We start from the raw sequence: 22,041 nt of genomic DNA on the forward strand, positions 1-22,041 counted from the left end.
ATGTACCACTTCTAGTAAAGTGAAGAAAGAACCGCTCATTTCCATATAGTCATATATCCTACACTGTGGCTGAATCTTGTTCAACATACATGACTAAGATGTTGAACTATAACTGATTTAGTTTTGAGAAATTCTGGCTATAGCATTCTTATTTTGGTATGCCATTGTCTGGGTAAGAACATCTCTTGGTATCCCTTGGAGTTTATTCATCCTCTATTTTAGGTATGGCTTCAGGGAGTGAAGGTGGGAGCTGCTGTTCAAGACAGGCCTATCAATACTACCCCCAGCTATAGTGACTGGTCTCCAAGACATAAGGAACCCAAGTCTGACAAGGAGGTTAAACACTGTTATTCTGTAAGAAGGAGGAATGATGTCCACTGAAGTTGTTGTGTTAATGGGAAGCCAGGAGGCTATGCTTATATAATGATGTATATATAGATAAATCAGCCTGTGGGTTCCATTTTGAAAGACCAGAACTTACCCAATCTACTGATGAAAAACCCTATCACGAAGGAAAAACTCTTATAAGCCATTTTATGAATAGACAGATCCTTGCACAACTTATGGGAAATTTCAATGCTCCCAGTTCTTGCAGAGCAGAAACAATCTGAAAGTGTTATAGGTTAGTGTTTCCGGGGGAAAAAAAAAGAAAAAATTCCAGAGAAGCATGGCTAAAAAACACTGTTTTGCAGTGGAAAATTTCCAAAGTCACTAACTGTAACTGCTTTTAGTTTCCAAAGAGTGACTAAACAGAGGCCAGAACACACAAACCCTGCCACTTTGAAACTTGGTTCTTCAGTGGAAAAATGATTTTGTAACACCTAGAAATGTGATTACTTTTTGCTGGGGGGTGGGTGACATAAGAATACCTAGTTTTGTGAAACCCATAAACCTTTTACTTTCATTTTCAAAAATAAAAAGTTTAACTGAAAGAGGTAAATTTCTGTTTTAAATAAGCTCAGCTATGTAAAGCAGACAACATCAGAAAATAGATGTTTTCAACTTATGTCAGAGATCCTCTAACATACTAGATAATGGTGTGTATCTTTCACTGAAACCCTGAGAATATTCCACATTGCTAAGGCAGACACTGTGGGGCAAAAGGAAAAGTGAAGATACTATGTACATGCTAAGTTTTATTACTAGCTCAGTTTTCTAACTTAACTGACACCGTATGTACAAATCAACCTTCCAGGTGCTCCATAACCTGAAGGGAAGAAGATATTAAAAAAAAAAAAAAAAATATATATATATATATATATATATAAAATAACTATATATATATATATAAATAAACCTTCTTTCTTTTCTTCCCTAAAACAATTGAAAGCCAACTGGCATATTGCTGGGTGTTAGCATTTCAGTAAGATGTGGGGACAAGTCCCAGTATCAATTATAAAACTTGGATTACAAATAAGATTTTACAGTCCTGTCAATACAAACGTCACATTAATTTCTTATAAACAAAAATAATGTTTTTTGGTTTTATCAGACTATTTCATTCACAACTGGCATGATGATATTACCCTAAATATTTTCAAGTGCTGTATAATGCAAAGAAACTTTTCCTAAATACACCTCACTTCCTCATTTATGAATCTAGTTTCACTGTTTAGTTTTCTGCCTTGCAGCATACAGGATCAAAATTGTCTTTTATCCCCTGAAGAGACTACAGTAGGGCTATCTTGAATTTAGAAACAACCTGAAAAGCAAAACATAGACTGACTTCTCATGCCACTATCTTCAATCACAAAGGTTAAACAAACAAACAAAAAGGCCCAGAGAGCTCACAATAATGATTTACTCATTCTCACCATCTCCCTTTTGACCCTCCTGGAGAACAGGACATGGCCACACTCACCACTTTTTCTTTGGATCTCAGGACTCCCAGCTTCCCGAACCTAACGTGAAAAGGTGAACACTGATAGGTGCCATCCTGCTGTCGCACCACAATGACATCAATGCACCCGGACAAGGTAGCTGTGTTAATGCCCTTGTAGAGTTCCTTCACTGTGACAATCACTTGCCCAGCCAGTTGTCCCACATAATTCATGGTTTGAGACTGCAAAAGAAGAAAATAAGATGTTAACACCAAATTTGTGGCTCTAATGGCAATGACAAAGACAGCGATGACTTGAATTACAGCACTCATTTGTACACGAGATTATATACCACTCATTCTTCATTAACCTTATTGATTTTTAACTGATTAGTCTCAGGCTACCACTGTTTTTATACATTTCCATCTAGGAGCAATCCTAGAGTGTCCTCCTTTGTATGTGAGAAGTTGTCATCTGCCAATTCTGAATGCATGCAGAAGTTCCCTTTCCTTTCCCATCATCAGACAATGCCAGCTGTGTTACGAAATTTCCCCCCAAAGTTCAGAAGTTGCACAAAACCAACATATCGCACCAAGACCACCATCATAAGAATCCTAAGACCGCTGGGAACCCAAGACTATTCCATCCACTCTGGCCTCAGCAGACAAGCAGAAAAAAAATAACCAAAGATTACCCTCCCTCCAGGAGCAACTTGAAATTACAACCTTTCTGTTAGAAGATAAAGAACTGAATTTTCTATGAAATTATTAGAATATCATGGCTCACATACATGCTAGATTAAATAAACGGGTAAGATAAACCAGGCTTAATCTATTTATGACATTAGTCCTTTTACACAACACACTAGAGTATATTTATTAATTTTCCAAAAAGTTCAAGGCACTTTCTTTTTTCTTTCTTTATTAAAGCCTTTGATACATGATGGAAGAAAACAGGTACACATGGAAAAGACATGATTCACAGTTGAAAGGTAAGACAATCGAACCAGAAAGGTTTAATACCTATCATAATGTTGAAGCTAAATTATAGTATGACACGCTGCATGTCTGGAAGGAAAGTTAATTCGTATTCCTCTCTTTCTTCCTCAACCTCTCCTTCAACAGAATCCACACCAACCTCCTTATAATCCTCAATGGTAGCCATGTGCTTACAGGCTTCAGAAAGCTCCCCTTTCTCCATGCTCTTACCCACATACCAGTGAACAATGGCATGCTCGGCATACATCAAACTTGTGGTCCAGGTGAGCTCAGGCCTCACAATGGCTGTGGTGTTGCTCAGCATGCACACAGCTTGCTGTACTTTGGCCGGGTCTCCTCCAAGTACCACAGTTGGAGGCTGTTAATTAATGCCAACTTTGAAACCAGTAGGGGCCTTGATGGTGCCAAGGGTAGCACTGATATCTCTGGGAACCACATCACCACAGTATGCTGGGCATGTATTTACCATGGTGAGGGATCACATTCCACTATATGGTTGGTGGGCTCAAAGCAAGCACTGGTGATCTCTGCCACAGAAAGCTGTTCATGGTAGGGTTTCTCAGAAGAGATGATGGATGCATATGTGCCCAGAGGGAAGCGGATGCGGGAATAGGGCATCATATTGGTCTGGAATTCTGTCATATGAACATTCAGGGCTGGGGACTTCCTGGTGGTGCAAGGGTTTAAGTCTCAGCACTGTGAAGCAATCCACAGTCACTGCAGCACAAGTTTGAGCCCTGGCCAGGGAACTAACCCACATGGTGCAGACCTCTCCTGTTTTGCCCGCTGCTCCCCTCAGCAGTGTATTTCAGTCACTCCACCTGTTCTGCTCCCCGCTGTGTCTCTGGTGAATCCTCTCATCTCCCCCACCAGCTCTTGTATGCATAAATAAATCTCAAAAAAAAAAAAATTCAGGGATCCATCAAATCTGAGGGAAGCAGTGATGGAGGACACAAACTGGCTGAAAGACAGTTAGGGTTAGTCTAGGTTGCATGCTCATTATCAACGTTTCTAGGACAGATGTCATAGAAAACCTCGTTGTCTACTATGAGTGCTCCAGAGTGGTGATAAAGGAGTTGCATGACACAACTAAAGCTGTGGAAACTGGGAGGCTGGGTAAATGGACAACTCCAGCTTGGCCTTCTTGCCATAGTTGACGAGAGATGTTCCATCAGCAGGGAGGTAAACCCAGAACCAGTTCTCCAATGACAGCTGTAGAAAACTAAAACCCTCTGAAGAACTGTGCACCGGTCAGCCAGCTTTTGAATTTGGTGCCAGATCGAGTCAATGATCTTGCCAAAGGTGTAGTGCAGCATTTTCTTTGCCTGTATGAGCTGCTCAGGGTAGAAAAGCTGGCAGTAGGTGCCAATGACTATATGAACACTGCCCTGGACATATGCTTGCCAGCACCCATCTCACTGAAGAAGGTGCTGAAGGAGTCATCTCCTCTCCCAATGGTCTTGTCACTGGGAATGTGGCCACTGGGCTAGATGCCATGCTCCATGCCGTAAAGGTCCCAGCAGGCACTGCCATTCTGGACAGCTGCCTGGTCAAAATGGATGAAGAATGCATTCAGGCACTGTCAGTCACTAAGAGTTAGCAGGAGATGGAGACGTTGCACGGGTCTAATTACTGGTCAAGCGGGACAAGATCCTCGACTAGCTAAGTTTAAGTCAAGATAAGTAACGAACTCACAAAAAAGGTTTTAGTCTTGTTCCTCAACTACAATTCATGATTCAAATCTGGATCACCAGGATCTGTAAAGCATCCTCCAGAAAAGGCTCAAAAAAAGAGATGAGTGCACCTGGTGGGGGCTGCAGACTTCCTGTTTCTGTGCCCCATACCCATTGTTGTGTAGCCAGGGCTGGCGTTATCTGACCACAGGATGGTCATGATATGCTCTGAACACTCCTTGGCCCCTGGCAACTCTTCCACTAGTTAGGAAAAAATAGCCTCCTTGTAGTCCCAAGATTGTCAAATTTCATTTCCAGTCACAGAATACCATCACATTCCGTTCATTAGACACTGACACCCCTTTGTAGTACATCAAAGCACAATTCAATAGAAGTCATTCTCCTGTGGATGGGAGGAAGCACAGACCAATGACAGACCATCCCCATTGCTAGTTCAGGGGCCAACTGACCAGAGAATTAAAACTATGTTCCACTTTTTTTCACTACAAGCACAGTTCTTTCTTTAAGCCTAGCTTTTGAGCTGCCCTGAGTTCAGAAAGTTCCCAAAGAGCACATTCCATTCTAAGTCCGAAGCTTACTTGGGAGCAAGAACACCTTGAGAACACTTATGAACCTGCAGAGAAAGTCTCCCCTCTCTATTCACAGGTGATCAAGTACAAGCTGGAAGTGCCTAGATTTCACTGAAGCCTTTTTTCCTGCTTTTACACACAAATGAATATATAATCAGAGCCCACCAGTTTTACACCCTGAAGCATAGCCATAATAATTTCACTCTGGAAAATTTGAGTATTTAAAAGCTAATGTTACCAAGGCCCCAAAATGTACCTACAGAAGAGCTGACTTTGAGCAATATAAACTAGTTTCAAAACTTACTACTAACAAAATTAAGTGGTGTCCTTTATGTACTAAATTATAAAATGGTGATGATTTTGGTGTTAGGAAAATTGACTTGAACTTGATCTTAAGGCCAAATAAGGTACATATCAAGTGCTCGATAATTTCTTAAATAAAGGAATGATCGAATGAATCAGTAAGTGAGGTAAAAAAATAAACATGTATGAAGTGTTTCATCAGAACACTATTTTCGAACAATTATATTTTTTATTTTGAAGTAATGCTGACTTACATGTGTGTGCCCTTTACCCAGTTTCCTCCAATGTTAGTATCTTCCAGAACTCAGTGCAATATCACAGAGTATCAATACTGATTTGGTTACGATTCAGAACATTTCCATTATCATAAAGATCTGTCTTGTTGGCTTTTTTAATAGCCATATATACCTACTTACCTCCTTCCTTTCTTAATTCCTAGTAATCATTAATCTATTCCTCATTACTGTCATTTTAAGGAAAGTTAGAGAAATGGAATCAAGAAAAAAAAAAAAAAAGGCCAGCCAAGGGTACTCTTTCCTGCAAGGCTCTCCTTCCTGTATGATAGAAAGATAAGGACCTTCTCAGACATAGAAATGGAATCATACAGGATAAAACCTTTTCCAGCTGTCTTTTTCTGCCCATATTTCTAGTGGCAATTCATCAGGTTGTTACATGTATCAACAATTGGTTCCTTTGTGTTGGAACCAATGGCAGCCACCGGCTGCCAGTGTGCCAAGGTGGTGGATACACCACAATTGTTTAACCAATTACTTGCTGAGAAACACCTGAGCTATTTTAATTTTATTTTCTATTACAATCTTGTATGCATAAATAACTCTTAAAAAAAAAAGTTTTTAAAGACACTGCTACCAGAGTTGCTGTACCATTTTTCCATTCCCACCAGTAATGTCTGAGAGACAGAAATTTTCTGCAACTTTATTTTCATTTGCTATTGTGAATTTTTTACTTTAGTTAGGATGACAGGTGTGTAGTGATTATGGTTTTAATTTGCATTTTCTTAGTGGTTAATGATGCTGAACATCTTTTCATGTGCTGATTAGCTATCTGAATATTTCACTAAATTTTGTTTCATATAAGAGCACTACAACTACTTTATTTATTTATTTATTTATTTTATAGAGGCATGTTTTTTATTTATTTGTTTGTTTGTTTTTATACATGCACTGGGTATAGTCAGAAGCGTGGGAGGGTGAGAGAATTCACCAGAGCCAGAGCGGGGAGCAGAGCAGGCAGAAGGACTGAAGTACACTGCTGAGGGGAGCAGCGGGCGGCAGGAGAGGTCTGCGTGCCATGTGGGACCCTCCTCTGGTGGCCGGGGAGCACCCGGGGATTGAACCGGCGCTGCAGAGGCCGCAGGCAGTTCGCAACCCAGCGCTCAACTGCTGCGCCACCGGGGAGGCCCACTACAACTACTTTAGAGTAAAAAAACAAACTTTTTTTTGTTGCTTACATCTGGGGTTGAAATGGCTTACAATTTCTATATACTAAGAATGTCTCCAAAAGCAAAAGTAACAAAATTCAGTCATCTATAATTCCTTTCACTCTTTTGCAAGAAGCATTTTTCTCTAACCTAAAATAGTCCATCAGACTTTTCATAATCTGTAAATGATAATCTGTGAATGATATATATACACAACATGCTTATTCTGTCATGGCATGTACATCAATCAAGCAGCACTCAAGTGATCAATCTTTATAGTATTGCCTGATGGATGGTGGCAATTTTAAAATGAGTTTTGTTACAGAAATTTAAAAATTCTGACGATTACTTTTTTAAAAAAAGAAACTATTATTTCTTTTCAATTCTGGGATACTTACAGTTTATAGAAATTCACTCTTTTCACAAGAAGTTCTTAACAACATTGAGAAGCTCTAGTTGATGTGTCCATCAGATGTTTACACCTAACAAGACCACCCTTTTGTAAATGATACTACTACACATTACAAGTTTTACTGTATAACCACAACTAAGCCCCATCTATGCTGGACTAAGAATTTTTATTTCTTAAAATATCTGAAATGACTGGGTTTACTTTCATTTTTATGACAAACTAGGCAATATTATATGTCTTTTCTAAACTGGAGATCCAAAACTAGACACAACGGCACAGATGTGGCCTGACCGACAGAGTACAGAACATGCCGGGTGCTGTAAAGATCTAGACACCTCCCCCATGGGGGATGGGTTATGCACTGAAACTGCAGAGACAGGGCGGAACTTCTTGATCACAAAACTAAAAATGGAAAGAATCAGTAGACAGTAACGAAAATAATTAAAAGAAACCAAATGCATGAAATTCAAAAGGCCAGATAACCATTTGCGCATGAAATTCAACAGTGCCCACCATCAGATTTTTATCAAAAATTTTAAAGTGAATATACCAATATTTGGAATAAATGAGTTTTTAAGATACAACCAACAGCCAAAAGTTTAAGATTTGCTTAGGTTTTTTCCTGGGCATCAGCAAAATGAAAGTAAGCAATTGTGATAGGTAGTACTTTATAAATGAAATGCATCAGCAAATAGGTTCAAAATAGATTCCCCTCTTATAAAAACTGTCCAAGGTTATTTTAAAGTGATATGCACAATCAAAAATAAATTTTATTGGGGAAAAGAATAACCACTGAGATAGAGGCAGCTATTACACTATTTTAACAATTTCTAAATTGTTATCAATACAAAAATGAATACATTTGAGACCATTTACATACGTATCATCAAAATCTGTTTCCTAAGTTTACTTCACATATTATTCAATACCAGTATTGTTAATTAGTGGTACTGCTACTCACAAACACACCTACACAGTTGTTACACGCCCATTACACATTAAGTGCTGTGTTAACCTATATATTATCTCATATAATCTTCGCAACTACCCATGAATTTATTATCAGTATTTCTGTCTGTGGGGAAAGATTCAGGTGTCCACACTAAGTGGTAAAGCCAATATTCAAATTCAAGTCAAGTCTGATTCTTAAGTCTATGTCCTTGACATCATCTCTAAGTGACGAAAGTTCTAAGCAATGATGATGGAAGTCTTGAAATTCCCAGGATTTCCTGCTGCAAGTGGGCTGCTTTTAGCAACTTGAATATTATTTTTATTTTTATTTATTTTAATGTTATTTGGTCACATAAATTTGAAATGATTACAGAAGGCCTAAAGCAGTCACATCTACCCCTTCAGTTCTCCTTCACACATCATTATTAGAGTTAGCATCCACTACTAATTCTCCTGGCTAGACCTGCAATTCAGTGTTAGGAGATGGATTTCTTGGGAGATCATGGCTATGGGTAGAAATGAACACCTTTTATCAAATAAGTTGACACACCACTTAATCTGCTCATGGACATGCCAAGTAGGAACAGAAATTTCTAGATACTTGGTGAAACAAACACCAGGAAACTTACCTCTTACTACAAATTCCAACTTACACCTATGCTCCTACGTCAAACTTGTCCAGGCATCTAAGCTTACTTTCTACTTCATTCTGTTTTTGAGTAGCACTTACAATATTTTTCAAGAACTTTCAAACATACCTCATTTCATCTTCAAAAAGAATGTAGGCAAATTATTTCTTTCAGTTTTACATTTAGACAGGCAAGAACAGTGTTTAGTTCCTATAAACTATTCACTAGGACCCAGTTCTACTTTGCAAAACTTAGGGTTTCAAACTTCCCGCTACTTCCCACCTGAAGCGTAAATCATCAGGGTCTCAAAAGTCAGCTGGTATCCCTGAGGACAAGAGATCATCAGGCTCAACTCAAGTTGTCTTTAAGTCCCTATAGCTGTCTAATGTTCCCAGAGTCCCTAAGAGGGTAGAATTCAACTTAGAAGGTACCACTCAACTTTCAAAGTAGGAGATGAAAGGCAGCAATGGTACAAATGGCAGCACCTGTTGACAAGCCTCCACCTGGTCCAGGAAAATAGGGGCTAAGAGTCCCTCAGAGGGCTTGCCTCATCCTGTGAGGACTTAGTTGAGACATTTTCTAAAACATTTATTGCGTGCACAGTAGATGCTTTCGGGATCACATAGAATTTAAAGGAGGTTACAACTTAGACACAGGAACAGAAACCCCCTAAAGTGAGTAAAAAGCTGTACCCCAGATAACTGATGATGGTAATCTTCACAAACCCAGCCTTCCTGAAAGTCACTCTTCATTTAAATTCAAATAAATGCCTCATTTTGTACTTCTCAGTCCCCCCTCCCCCCACTCAGCAGAATGTCATTTTATTTTATTTTATATTAGCTACCTTTTAATTCTTGCTTTACAAACTAAATAACAGGAAGTAGGAGCAGCACAAGGAATAGCCCTTGCACTCAGTGAGGGAGATGGTCCCCATACCCAGGAGCTCCAAAAAATAGGTGGTCCACTAACCCCATCTGATGGGATCTCTCTAAATCTAAAGTCCATGAAGAAAGCTGACAACTGCACATCTAAAATGCACTGAACCAAACATCTCGAGAACATGGCAGGTGCCTGGTGGTAATGCACAGAATCTGTAAACTAAAATGAAGTGTCTCCCAGCAAACATCTGGATACACCAAGTTTACCAGACAGCCTTTCCATGATGAAATAAGCTTATTTAGGAAAGGCCCTTCAGTGTAAAATCTTTGCAGATTTAATTGAGAAATGATTACATAAAAAGACTAATTCTTTTAAGAAAAATAGAGGATCTGCAATCCAGCTATTAAAATGTCCACTATGCTGGCCTATGTCTGGTAAAATTTACTTTCATATAGTCGAAAGTAAGTACCTACTTCATGCCAGGTAGCAGAATGAGTCTTTATAATATAAATAAAATGCTGCCCTCTTTCCTTCATAGCCTCTTGGATCTAACAAGAGAAAGACATAAATACCACCTTAACTTACATAAATGCCATGGGATGATGCCATTTTGGTGACATTTAGGAAGACTGGAGAAAGGGAAGGAAAAAAAAGAGCTGTGTGGAGTCAAGGAAGGGTCAGGAAGCAGAAAACATTTGTTCTAGGGCATAAATGTGTGTTAGGGGTCCCTTAGGCCAAGAAAAGGTGCATCCCCATGGACTGTCTCAGGGAAAAAAACAGCACATAGAAAGAGCATGCTGAGTCTGAGGCCAAGGTGAGGTGATGCTAGGCTTCAGCATCTGTCTCAAGTACATCCTGTGGGCTGTGGTGTGAGGAAAGGTTGTGGTCAGGAAAATGACACAATCAGCCTGGGAGAAGGAGGATGAACTGGAGAAGGAGACTGAAAGCAGAGACCATTTCAGAAGTCATTACAACAAATTCTAACAAAAGAAGTCACAGTTTTAGAAACAGAAGAGGAACAGGAGTGAGAATCAGTAAAACCCGATGACTGACTCAAAGCAAATGCTAAGGGAAAGGAAGCAGCTGGTTAGGAATCAGAGCAAAAAATACATCTGGCACCGTACTGTTGATACTGGTTAGTGAACAAGCCAATTTAGACATGGAAATGAAAGGCTAGATTTGATGGGGAATGTTCTATTAATGGTCATCTTCAAGAATATCACTTATTTCATTGGTACAAAGTTTTGTGTGCATAAAAATCATGCTGTGCTGTTTTTTAAAATGCAGTATTTCTTTAAAAAGTTTACTAACTCAGGCCTCTCTGGCGGCACAGGGGTTAAGTCTCAGCACTATGAAGCTATCCGCAGGCACTGCAGCACAAGTTCAATCCCTGGCCAGAGAGCTAACCCACATGACACAGCAGACCTCTCCTGTCTTGCCCACTGTCCCCCCTCAGCAGTGTATTTCAGTGAAATCACCTGTTCTGCCCTCCACTCTGTCTCTGGTGAATCCTCTCACCCTTCCCCCCAACCCCTGCACCTCTGGCCTGCACCTCAGTTAGTTCTTGCATGCATAAATAAAAATAAATCTTTAAAAAAAGGTTCACTAATTATGAATTTGAGCCAGGACAGAGACGCATCACTCCATGTAAAAGCCAGAGCACCCCCTCTGATAAAATTCCATGCCTACTCTTGCTACTTCTAAAATCAAGGTCATAAAATGGACTACAAAGTCCATTTGTAAAGTTTTAGGCCCTGTCCTATATCCATCTTCAGAGAAGATGTACTTCAGAGAAGATATCTAAAAATCTTTCTGAGCTGGCATCTGGACTCAGAAGACTTATTTCTTGAGAGATGAGTTTTAATCAGGGTAAGGTGCTCTTTGGAGTATTTGGGATTCTAGTCCGTGCCTACAGTTTAAGAGCTATCTTTTTAAAGAATATCAACCATAATCAGCTCCTCTGCTTGAAATGATCCTTAGAGAGTTTGCAATAGAATCAAGTTTTGATGGTCAAAAAAAGTAGAATCCTGGGACTTAATCTAGACATAAAAAGCTGTTGTCCACAATTCTGATGGAAATCCTGGTTTGGGAACTCCAGGCTTTATTGCATGAACTTTCTCCTCCCCATCCTGATGAAGCTTGTTGAGAGAACAAAGTTGAAGTGTGAGACTTGTCCTATAAGGCACATCTATTACCTCAATGTGTGATCCAAACTTACCAAATTTTGAATTTTATGCATGTTAATAAACAAGCAGCTTACCTGATCATTTTATAGGCGTGAATTTTAGGATAGCAGTAGTTCTATCAAAAACTCATGTATAAAAAGTAGATTGGGAAGATTAGTTTCCTAGGGATTCCTTCCCTACTTACAATCCAACATTATTCAGTATCAACCTTCAGAATATAGAACAGGAGGGGACTTTCTCACCTGTTTTAGAATCTGAACAGATACATGATGCACTGGCTAGTACAGAAGGTAACAATATGGTTCCCTGGATCACTGATAACATATCTCAGTCCCTCAAACACAGGAGTAAACTCCTAGTAGTAGCTATGTCTGTAATAACATGGGTCCCTGGCTTTGACATCAGGTAGCTGATAGAGAAGGAAGACAACTAACCCAAACTGGGTGACATAGATTTAAGTATGTATGAAGAGCCAAAGTGACTAAAACCGTAGGGCTGAAGCACCTGACTAGTGATCCAGAAGGTCACACGCTCAAGACACTGATATACCAAGCAGCCCTAGCTCTCGTTCTCTCATCATCTCTGTGAACAAAGGGTCCTAAGGTTCTTTGTTTGCTTGGCTGGTTCAAGAGCCCATTTCTGATGTCTGCAACAAAGGACATAAGTGCAGATAGGCTAAACTGATTTTGACTTGATAATGCCACCTGGAGTCCTCTATTACTCTCTCCACAAAAAACACTCTGGAAAAAATAGCAAGAAAATACCCCAAATGTAACTAGTGATGCTTTCTCTGAATTGAAAAATTGGGCTTTTTTTTTTTTTTTTTTTTTCAAATAAGAGGACATGAGGCTGGTTTTAGGCTTAGTTGTCAAGACTATTAAATTGATAAAACTCACATTCAAATGTTAAAGGTATTTTCTTTTTTAAAAGATTTATTTATTTATGCACACAAGAGCTGGTGTGTAGGCCAGAGGTGCAGGGGGGTGAGAGGATTCACCAGAGACAGAGTGGGTATTGACTGAAATACAATGCTGATGGGAGCAGAGGGTGAGACAGGTCTGCTGTGCTGTGGGTCACTTCCGTGGCCGGGGATCGAATTTGTGATTCAGCAGCTTGAGTGCTGATGTTAACCCCTTGCACCACCAGGGAGGCCCACAATGTATTTTCTTTAAGGAGGGACAGAAACACAGATTTCTACTCACTGGGCTCACTTCTCTATGATTCCCCACAATCACTATCTAGAGTAATGTTCTAAAGAGGGAAGCTATGTTGCCACTTCAGCAATATAGCTCTTTCCCCGACTGGTGGCCCCAACTTTTTACTCAACAATTTGCTTTAGCTTTTCACCAAGCACTACTAAAGTAAGGACTATAAATGTTAACTATTTCACCTTTTCACCTTTAAAAATCATCAATCCCCTGCTCTCCACCCTAGTCACTGACTGGTCCAATAATTTTCAAGACAATCTTGCAAAATCCAGTACTAATTTTCTTCTCAATCCATCCACTCCTGTTGGCTGCTCATTTTAATATTTTATAAGAAAAAAAGTTTTAATCTTCCTGGATGAGAAAACACATACAAATAAGAAAGTATGTATCCAACAGACTGTGAATCCACAGCACAAAAAGGGAAAGATCAGGACAGCTTGGATAAGGACACATGAGCAACATGGTTAGAAAATGGCAAGAAGGGGTCGTGGTGTGGGTGCCCACAGCACCCTGCCCTTCCCCTTCCACGCATGCAGGCACTCACCAGTCATTAGTTTATCTCACCTCCAAACTAAATTTTTTTTGAAAGATTTATTTTTTTATTTATACAAGAACTGGGGTACAGTCAGAAGTGCGGGAGGGTGAGAGAATTCACCAGAGCCAGAGTGGGGAGCAGAACAGGCAGACTGATGAAGTGCACTGCTGAGGGGAGCAGCGGGTGCAACAGAAGAGGCCCGTGCACCATGTGGGACCCTCGCCGGCGGCCAGGGATCAAACAGGCACTGCAGGGGCTGTGGGCAGCTTCACAGCCCAGCACTTAACCGCTGCGCCACGAAGGGAGGCCCCCCAAACTAAATTTTGACAAAGAGAGAAGTGTCATGGTTCATCATCTCCTCAATGAACAGCGCTGGAACAGCGCTGAGTAACAGTAGGTCCTTAATGAATGTTTATTGGATCAATGTTTTAATCAATGAATAAAATGCAAGAGCTAGTGAAATGCAAAAAGAGGAAAGAATATAAACATTGCTTTGTAACCTGAAAGTGAAATTCAAGAGGTAAATTATATACATATATAACCACATATAAAAAAATACTAACAGTAGACGCTGACCTAATGTTTCAAAAGCAATGCTCAGATAATCAGAAACCAATGTCTTTCTCTGGGTGCTGAAGTCCTCACAGAAAAAAAATTGCATGTATGTTGTCTGTGTGAATGACAATTAAGAATGACACCCACTTCCGATGGGTGAATCTAAAAATACCCCAGTGAGAACAAACGATATCCTTGTAGGTAGCTCTGAAGATCACTGAGCAGCCCCACAGAAACTTGTGGTGAAAGAGAGCTGATGGTCTGTGAGAGGAAGTCAATGTGGGTAAGTCAGCTGAGGCAGAGGCAAAGCTGAGTGTGACAAAGAGCATACCATGACCCAAAATTATTACCAAAAACAGAGTGAAAGAGTAAACTAGGTATCATTTCCTACCAGTCCATCTAATCATATGAAAATGCCCAACATTAAATGCTATATGACACAACTGCCAAGGTAAATTACGAGTACAAATAGCTTCATTTTCCTAATTCATCTCCTTCAGTCATATAATCTGGTACAGATCAAGGAAAGCTACTCAATTTTACACCTATTTTTAGATGTCACCACATACAACAATGTGTTCCGTAAGTAGATCCTAAATTAGCAAGTCACCAGGAAAAGGGCCTCAACTTTTTTAACGTCCATAGCTCCCCCATGACCAAACCTGTTTTGAATTACTGAAGCTCTATAAAATTAAATGGTTCTCAATCCTGTATTTCTTTCTTGCTTTCTTTTTTTTTTTAATTTATTTATACAAGCACTGGGTACAGTCAGAAGCACGGGAGGGTGAGAGAATCCACCAGAGCCAGAGTGGGGAACAGAACAGGCAGAAGGACTGAAGCACACTGCTGAGTAGAGAAGCAGGCGCGCCAGGAGAGGTCTGTGCGCCATGTGAGACCCTCGCCGGGGGCCGGGGATTGAACCGGCGCTGCAGAGGCTGCGGGCAGCTTCACAGCCCAGCACTCAACTGCTGTGCCACCAGGGGAGACCCTCAATCCTGTATTTCTCTTAACCCCTTCTCTGCTCCTTTCCCAAACTGCAGGATCACACCTTGTAATGAAACTTTCTGATAACTCTTATCTTTTCTAGTTATGGCTAAAATATGCCCAGTTCTAATCTATATGTACAGGAGATGATAGAGTACAATGTTAGGGGGACATTTAATCTGACTGGAGGATAGAGGGAAACAGAAGTAAAATCATTAAGAAATGTAATGAGTTTAAGATTCTGTTTATGATTAATCATGAAAGATATTAAATTATGACAGTTAATGTCTGTGTAGTCATTAGACTGACTGACATGAAGTTTTAAATGTGCACACCAACCAACTTGCTATGACAGTGCAATTTTTAAATTTCAAATAGGTGTACCTTGAGTTACTCAAAGATTTTTCTTAAAAAAAATTAAGGGGCCTCCCTGGTGGCCTAGGGATTAAGTTTCAGGTTGTCACCTCTATGGCCCAAGTTCAATCCCTGGCCAGAGAGGTGACCCAAATGGCGCAGCAGACCTCTCCTATCTTGTCCGCTGCTCCCCTCAACAGTGTATTTCAGCAGATCCACCTGTTCTACTCTGCACTCTGTCTCTGGTGAATCCTCTTACCCCCCACACCTCTGTCCTGCACCTCAGTTCTTCTATGCATAAATAAATCTTTAGAAAAAAAATTAAGACATACTTCTTAAAAAAAGATTTATTTATTTGTGCATACAAGAACCGGGGTACAGGCCAGACGTGTGGGGGGTGAGAGGATTCACCAAAGACAGAGTGGGGAGCAGAACAGGTAGATCGACTGAAATGCACTGCTGAGGGGAGCAGCTGGGAAATCAGAAGCAGTCTGCTGCACCATGTGGGTAGCTCCTTGGCTGGGGAGCGAACTCATGCTGCAGTGGCTGCACACAGCTCCATAGGTTTCATCTTAACCCCTTGCACCACCAGGGAGGCCCAATTAAGACATATGTTATACAAGGTAAAATTAACCCTTTTGTAACATATGGTTTTACCCACACAATCATGTAACAGCTACTGTAATCAAAATACAGAACTGGATCAAACCCTAAAAAGCTGTCAGCACCCCTTTGTAAGTCAATCCTTTTCCCCTTTCCTCTGCCAACCACTGAGCTGTTTTCTATCCCTATAGTTTGCATTTTCCACAATTCCACATAAATGGTACCATAGAGTATACAGCCTTTTGAATATGACTTCTTTCACTTAGCATAATGTACCTAAGATTAATCAATATTGTTGTATATATCAACAATTTGCTCCTTGATAATTTTAAGCAGTATCACCCTTGTATGGAAGGATGTACCCAAGTTTATCCATCCATCAACGGAAAGTCCTCTGGGTTGTTTCTAGTTTTTGATGATTACAAATAAAGCTACTAAAAAGACCTGTGTACAGATTTTTGTGTGACTCTATTTCATTTCATTTGGGTAAATACTTAAGAGTGGGGTTGCTTGGATGCATTTTTGAAAGGTTGTTTTTGCAGCTATTGTTTTAAAGATGTCTTTAGTGCACTTGGATAGTCTGAAATTAAAAAAAAAAAATCCTCAAATTATTTACACACCAGCAGTAATTTAACTGTTTTATAAGTTTGGAGTTTCATATGTGGCATTTGCTTAAAATACAGATTCACTTATACTGATGATAGTTCAAACATTTATTCTTCATTTACTCTATCCATGTTTAAACTACACATATCTGTAGCAAACCACACATAGCCTTAAACTACAGTTCACATGTTTTACCCAGTAGTCTTCCCAGTTCTTAGCTACGGGAAAAAAAGAGAACACTAAATTCTATCCTTTCCAAATGTCATTTTACATGCCTCATCTCATTTAATCCTCACAATCAGGTGAGGTATATGCTATATACATTATACTAGTAAAAAAAACTTGGGCTTAGAAGATAAGCAACTTAACTATAACACAGTGACAGATACAAAAGTTCAGACATGTCAGTCTTGAAGGCCCACATTCTTGTTACTGTATCTTGGCACATTAAACTCCGAATAACACATGCAAAGTTTGCATGATTTTCATAACTATGTTTAAGTAGTTATTTCATAAATGCTTGTAGAAGGCTAAGTTGATACTTCCATGGAAAAACATCAAATGAAAAATGTTAAGCTTTTTGAATAGCCTTACAAATATGATTACATAATGATCATGAATGTTTTAAGCAATATATGCTTATCTTAAACTTTCTAGTATTGAGAGAATTAAGTGGCTAACCTATTTTGGTGGTATCATTAATAATCATAAGCAACTCTAAAATAAAATAGGAAATTTGATCATTTGGGTTATGTTCACATACAAGGCACACCATTCTTAGCAGGTTTCTATGGAAACATACATAGTATGTCAGTAATGACCATCACTGCAGTGTATACTCTGTAAGATACAATTTCCCTGAAATATTTTGTGTTGGAAGTTCTTTCTATTTACTCATTGACATAAAATCAAGAATGGACATTGTGATTTATCTATACTAAAAATTAAAGCTATGATTTTAGAAACAAATGACTATTCCTGTAGTTTGCAGGACTAGGAGAAAAAAAATGTTAAACTTCATTCACCTGCATCTCATCATCTCCAAAATATCCTCAGTTAAATTCACAAATGAATTAAGGTGAAACTATCAATGGATCACAATTTTTGTATTTATGTACAAATTTACAAATAAATTGTATTTATTCCCTGGGTTCAAAGTCCTCAACCTGCATCACATGGTAACCTGGTTAAGGCCAGGTAGGAACAAGCCAGACGAATTACCCCAGTAGGATTTAAAGGTCACTGCAGCTACTCTGACTAACTCAACGGCCACTACGTTATCAAATACATGCAAGCCCATAGTTCACAGTACAAGTACCCTCAAAAACTCAAGGTTAAAAAGCTTATCATTAAGAAGTTAGATAGACAAAGTACCTGTCTTAGAAAGAAAGCTAAACTTTAGAAAAAGAATGCAGACTGCATTTATCAAAAAGAAAATAATTCAAGTCTTAAAATAAGTTTGGTTTTAGTGATAATCTGAGGCATTGTGTCATTTGAGTGGGTTGTGTGTCTATTAAGAAAATACACAGCCTCGGGCCTCCCTCGTGGTGCATGGCTTGGAGTCTCAGTGCTATCAAGCTACTGCTGGCCACTGCAGCGCGAGTTCAATCCCCAACCAGGGACCTAACCCACATGGCACAGCAGACCTCTCCTATCTTGCCCGCTGCTCCACTCAGCAGTGCATTTCAGTGGCTCTGCCTGTTCTGCTATCCATTCAGTCTCTGGTGAGTCCTCTTACCCTCTGCACCTCTGGCCTACACCCCAGTTCTCATATGCATGGATGAATAGGATAAATCTATAAAAAATAAAATTAAAAAAAAAATACATAGCATCCCTGTGCATTCAAAACAAGTACCTTTTCCTTTAAATGTGTTTATTTTCTCTGAAATTTTTTCATAACAATGCAGGCTATGATACTAGGCCAGTTTCCACCCCACTACAAATACTAGGAGACCTTCTCTAGGAGGCAAAGTTCCCTCAGTTTCAAGAGCATACTTGTCTTCAGTGTAAGAAGAAATGATGACTAATCCAAGTATGGAAAATGATGACAATTCACTGACAGACCACTCATCAGTGAAGAGTACTAAACAAAGCCACAAGAGCCTGAGTCCACACTGGACCTAACAGGTATATGTCCAAAAGCTATCTTCATTAAGTCTGACTAAATTGTAAACCCCTGGGAAACTTCTGAAAATACAATGTCTTAGCGGAAAGGCTAAAATGAGCCCTCTGGTATTAAACTAAAATTGGAAGTCTCCATGGACAGATGCACAAATGTTTATGTGCTTTTTCCTTAGAATACATACATTAGTATCTTAGTTATCTCTATTAAGAGAACACAGAATCAAAGATATTCTAGAAGCAGCAAGTAAACCTAAAGCCCAGATCTTGGTTTCTAAATACGCTCTTCAATAAATAAAATAAACTTGGAGAAGTGGTTGATCACCGGGCAGGGGCAGGAAATACAAGATGATGCTGGTACATTTAGAGTATCAGAAGATAAGAAAATGTTCAAAATCAAAATAGGGGCATGTTAGAAGAACACAGGAGCCAAAGTGAAAGAACTCTCAATGGCTAAAGTTAGAACACTGAGCAACAAAATAATAGTATTGAATTAGCACCAACAGAATTATTAATGCATCTACACTAATATAAATAAGTTGGGAAAAGAGACAGTTCTCAAGATGCAATTCTAATTAATACAAATAAAATAGCAGAAATTGAATTCCACTATTAAAACACCACAGAAATAATTGTGTTAACAAATAGAAGGCAAAAGTTTGAAGAGAAACAAGATGTTTGCACATCTTCCCCCAAGATAAGTATTCATTACAAAGGAAAAGCAGTAACTTTACAGTAGCGAAACCTGGTAGCATCACTTTAATAAAGTGATCAAGGGAAACTTCATCAGTAAAACAAGACACATAGGCATCAGGACCTGTACAAGACTCAACTGCACACTCCTGTGGTATTCTTGCCAAAAATACATGCTCTCCATCTAAGCAGGAGACACCATTTGACAAACTCAAATTGAGGACAACTCTATAAAATAACCAATGAATACTCATAAAAAGTGTTAAGGTCATGAAAAACAAGGAAGATTAAGGCACTGTCATTGACTGGAAAACAGCAGTGACATGACAGCTAAATGCAAGGTGGGACTTTGGATTGGGCCCTGAAACAGAAAAAGGACTTTAGCCAAAAAAGAAACCTGAAGTCTGTATTTTAAAGAACAAATAAAACAAATCCTGGGCTCCCTGCCCCCTTCAATTCTGATTCAGGCTAAGAAATTTGTATTTTATATTTAAAGTTCAGCAGGTGTTTCCAGTGGTGAGTCAGACTTGGGAATCACCAAGGAATTGTGATCACCAGGCCACTCCCCAGATTACAGGTACAAGTGACTCCCAAATGGCAGTTTATCAAGCTGTTTCTGCTGACCACAAGCAAATGGGTCAATTCCCAATCTCCTCTTGAAAACCTCGGTGTATGGAGAGTGAAAAGAATGGAAGGTATATTTCCCACTTCTCTCCATGAAGGAATGACTTTCCCAATACAATTTCAATCTTATGACTGAATATCAATCTATAATGGTTAAAGACTTCATGCTTCCTTAGAATAAAAGATGACAAATTAGTTTTACAATCTCAGTTACTGCCTAGCTGAAGACGGCCTATTTGCAGTTCAAGTGGAGTTCAGTTAAGTCTCAGAGTGTAGTAACTCCCTAGATTACAAAGCTCTCACTTCAGCTTACCCTGTGATTCAGTTTAGGCAGGTTTCTAATGAGTCTTTTCTATTCAGACATGGGCAAAGGCTAAGATGGTACATCAAGGGCACACAAACTTCTAAACATGCTTTCATGAGCATTAAAATAATGTTCTAAGGCCACCGTATTGTTATTTCTGTCCTTTGAAAAACATCTTCTCTAAAAACCTTAAATTAAGCAAAGTAAGAGCATGGACAATGATTTTAGGTTATGTAATGGCTTCAAAGAAGAAACAAAAAAAATCCTTTTCTAGAACAATAAGCTAAACAGTAAAAAAACTATTTTACCTAAGATCAATTAAGAAATAATGTGGAACACACAAAAGTTTTATTCTCTAGAACTGATGTCTATAATTTTTTCTTCAGTATAACTGGTATGATCTTGAATATTTAAAACCTAAGATATGAATATGAGGCATAAATTACATAGAGAAGCATTTTCCCAAAAGAGGTGCGATTTTTATTTAGATCCTTGTACAAAGTTGTGTCCAGACCCTGTTTTCTGGGCCTGTATCTGACTCCTGAACAACTAAAGACACAGGGATGGGAGCACATCTTATCTTTCTGATGTTCAAAACCAAGTGACTAGCACCTGCAGCAGATTGACAACACATTTCTCCTAGTCGGCTGAGTGAAACAGTTTAGTTTACTGGGAATATGTGATCAGAAACCAGTATCTAAGTATTTAGCTACCCAGAGTAGCTAATAATTTACATATGTTATAGTAAATGCAAATAAAGTCTATCTGTGAGCCTCTAGTGTGTGATAATATATATCTGCTGAAGAAAATTCTGTTTTCGTTAACAGTTCAACCATTCACTCTATGTTATTGTGGGGCAGAGGTGTGCGCGCGCATGTGTTTTCATTATAAACCGTCTCTAAGTTTTTTCTCAGTGAGAACAGATGGGGTCATAAATATACAAATGGATGATAAATAATCTTCAAACAATATAGACATTATGTTTGGCCAAAGCTTCTCATCCACCTGTGCCCAAAATTCCTGAGTTCATTTGTGGCATCAAGATTAAACAAGGCAAGCCTCCCTGATGGCACAGGGGGTTAAAATCTCAGCGCTACCAAGTATCACCAGCCACTGCGACATGAGTTTGATCCCCAATCAGGGAGCTGACCCACAAGGTGCTGCAGACCTCTGCTTTCTTGTCCACTGCTCGCATCAGCAGTGTATTTTAGTAGAGCTGCGTGTTTTGCTCCCGACTGTCTCTGGTGAATTCTTTCACCCCCTGCACCTCTACATCCAGTTCTTATATGCATAAATAAAATAAATCTTTAAGAAAAGGAAAAAAAAATTAAACAAGGCAATTAAGTCTGGAAACAAAGATTCAAAGAGAATTTATTCCCCAAAACTGCTTAATAAAATCTCCCCATTACTTCTGTGAAGAAATGAAATTCTATTCAACTAAGTATTTTTTAGTTTTATGAACACTGCCCATTGTGGATTGGAAGAAAGTATTTGGTTTCAGATTCATTCACCTACTGCTGTTCTAGGATTTCAGGCCACGACAGGAAGTCAAGGCAAATGTGCGAGAGGGAG

The 22,041-nt window shown here is 39.2% G+C and overlaps 1 protein-coding gene and 1 pseudogene across 3 annotated transcripts in view; both read right to left on the reverse strand.

Moving 5' to 3' along the window:
- Positions 1-22,041, reverse strand: part of LPIN2 (lipin 2) — an 86,401-nt gene that overhangs the window by 40,185 nt on the left and 24,175 nt on the right. For all 3 annotated transcript variants that reach the window (XM_037508780.2, XM_037508779.2, XM_037508778.2), the window contains exon 2: positions 1,862-2,062. In XM_037508780.2, the coding sequence (XP_037364677.1) occupies positions 1,862-2,053 (192 nt within the window). In that variant the 5' untranslated portion in view covers positions 2,054-2,062. The remainder of the gene's footprint in view (positions 1-1,861; positions 2,063-22,041) is intronic.
- LOC119243716 (tubulin alpha-1B chain-like) lies at positions 2,722-4,938 on the reverse strand (annotated as a pseudogene).

This window comes from Talpa occidentalis, unplaced genomic scaffold (assembly GCF_014898055.3).
Source record: "Talpa occidentalis isolate TD23 unplaced genomic scaffold, MPIMG_talOcc4v2.1 talOcc4.13, whole genome shotgun sequence".
NCBI classification, from domain to species: Eukaryota; Metazoa; Chordata; class Mammalia; order Eulipotyphla; family Talpidae; genus Talpa; species Talpa occidentalis.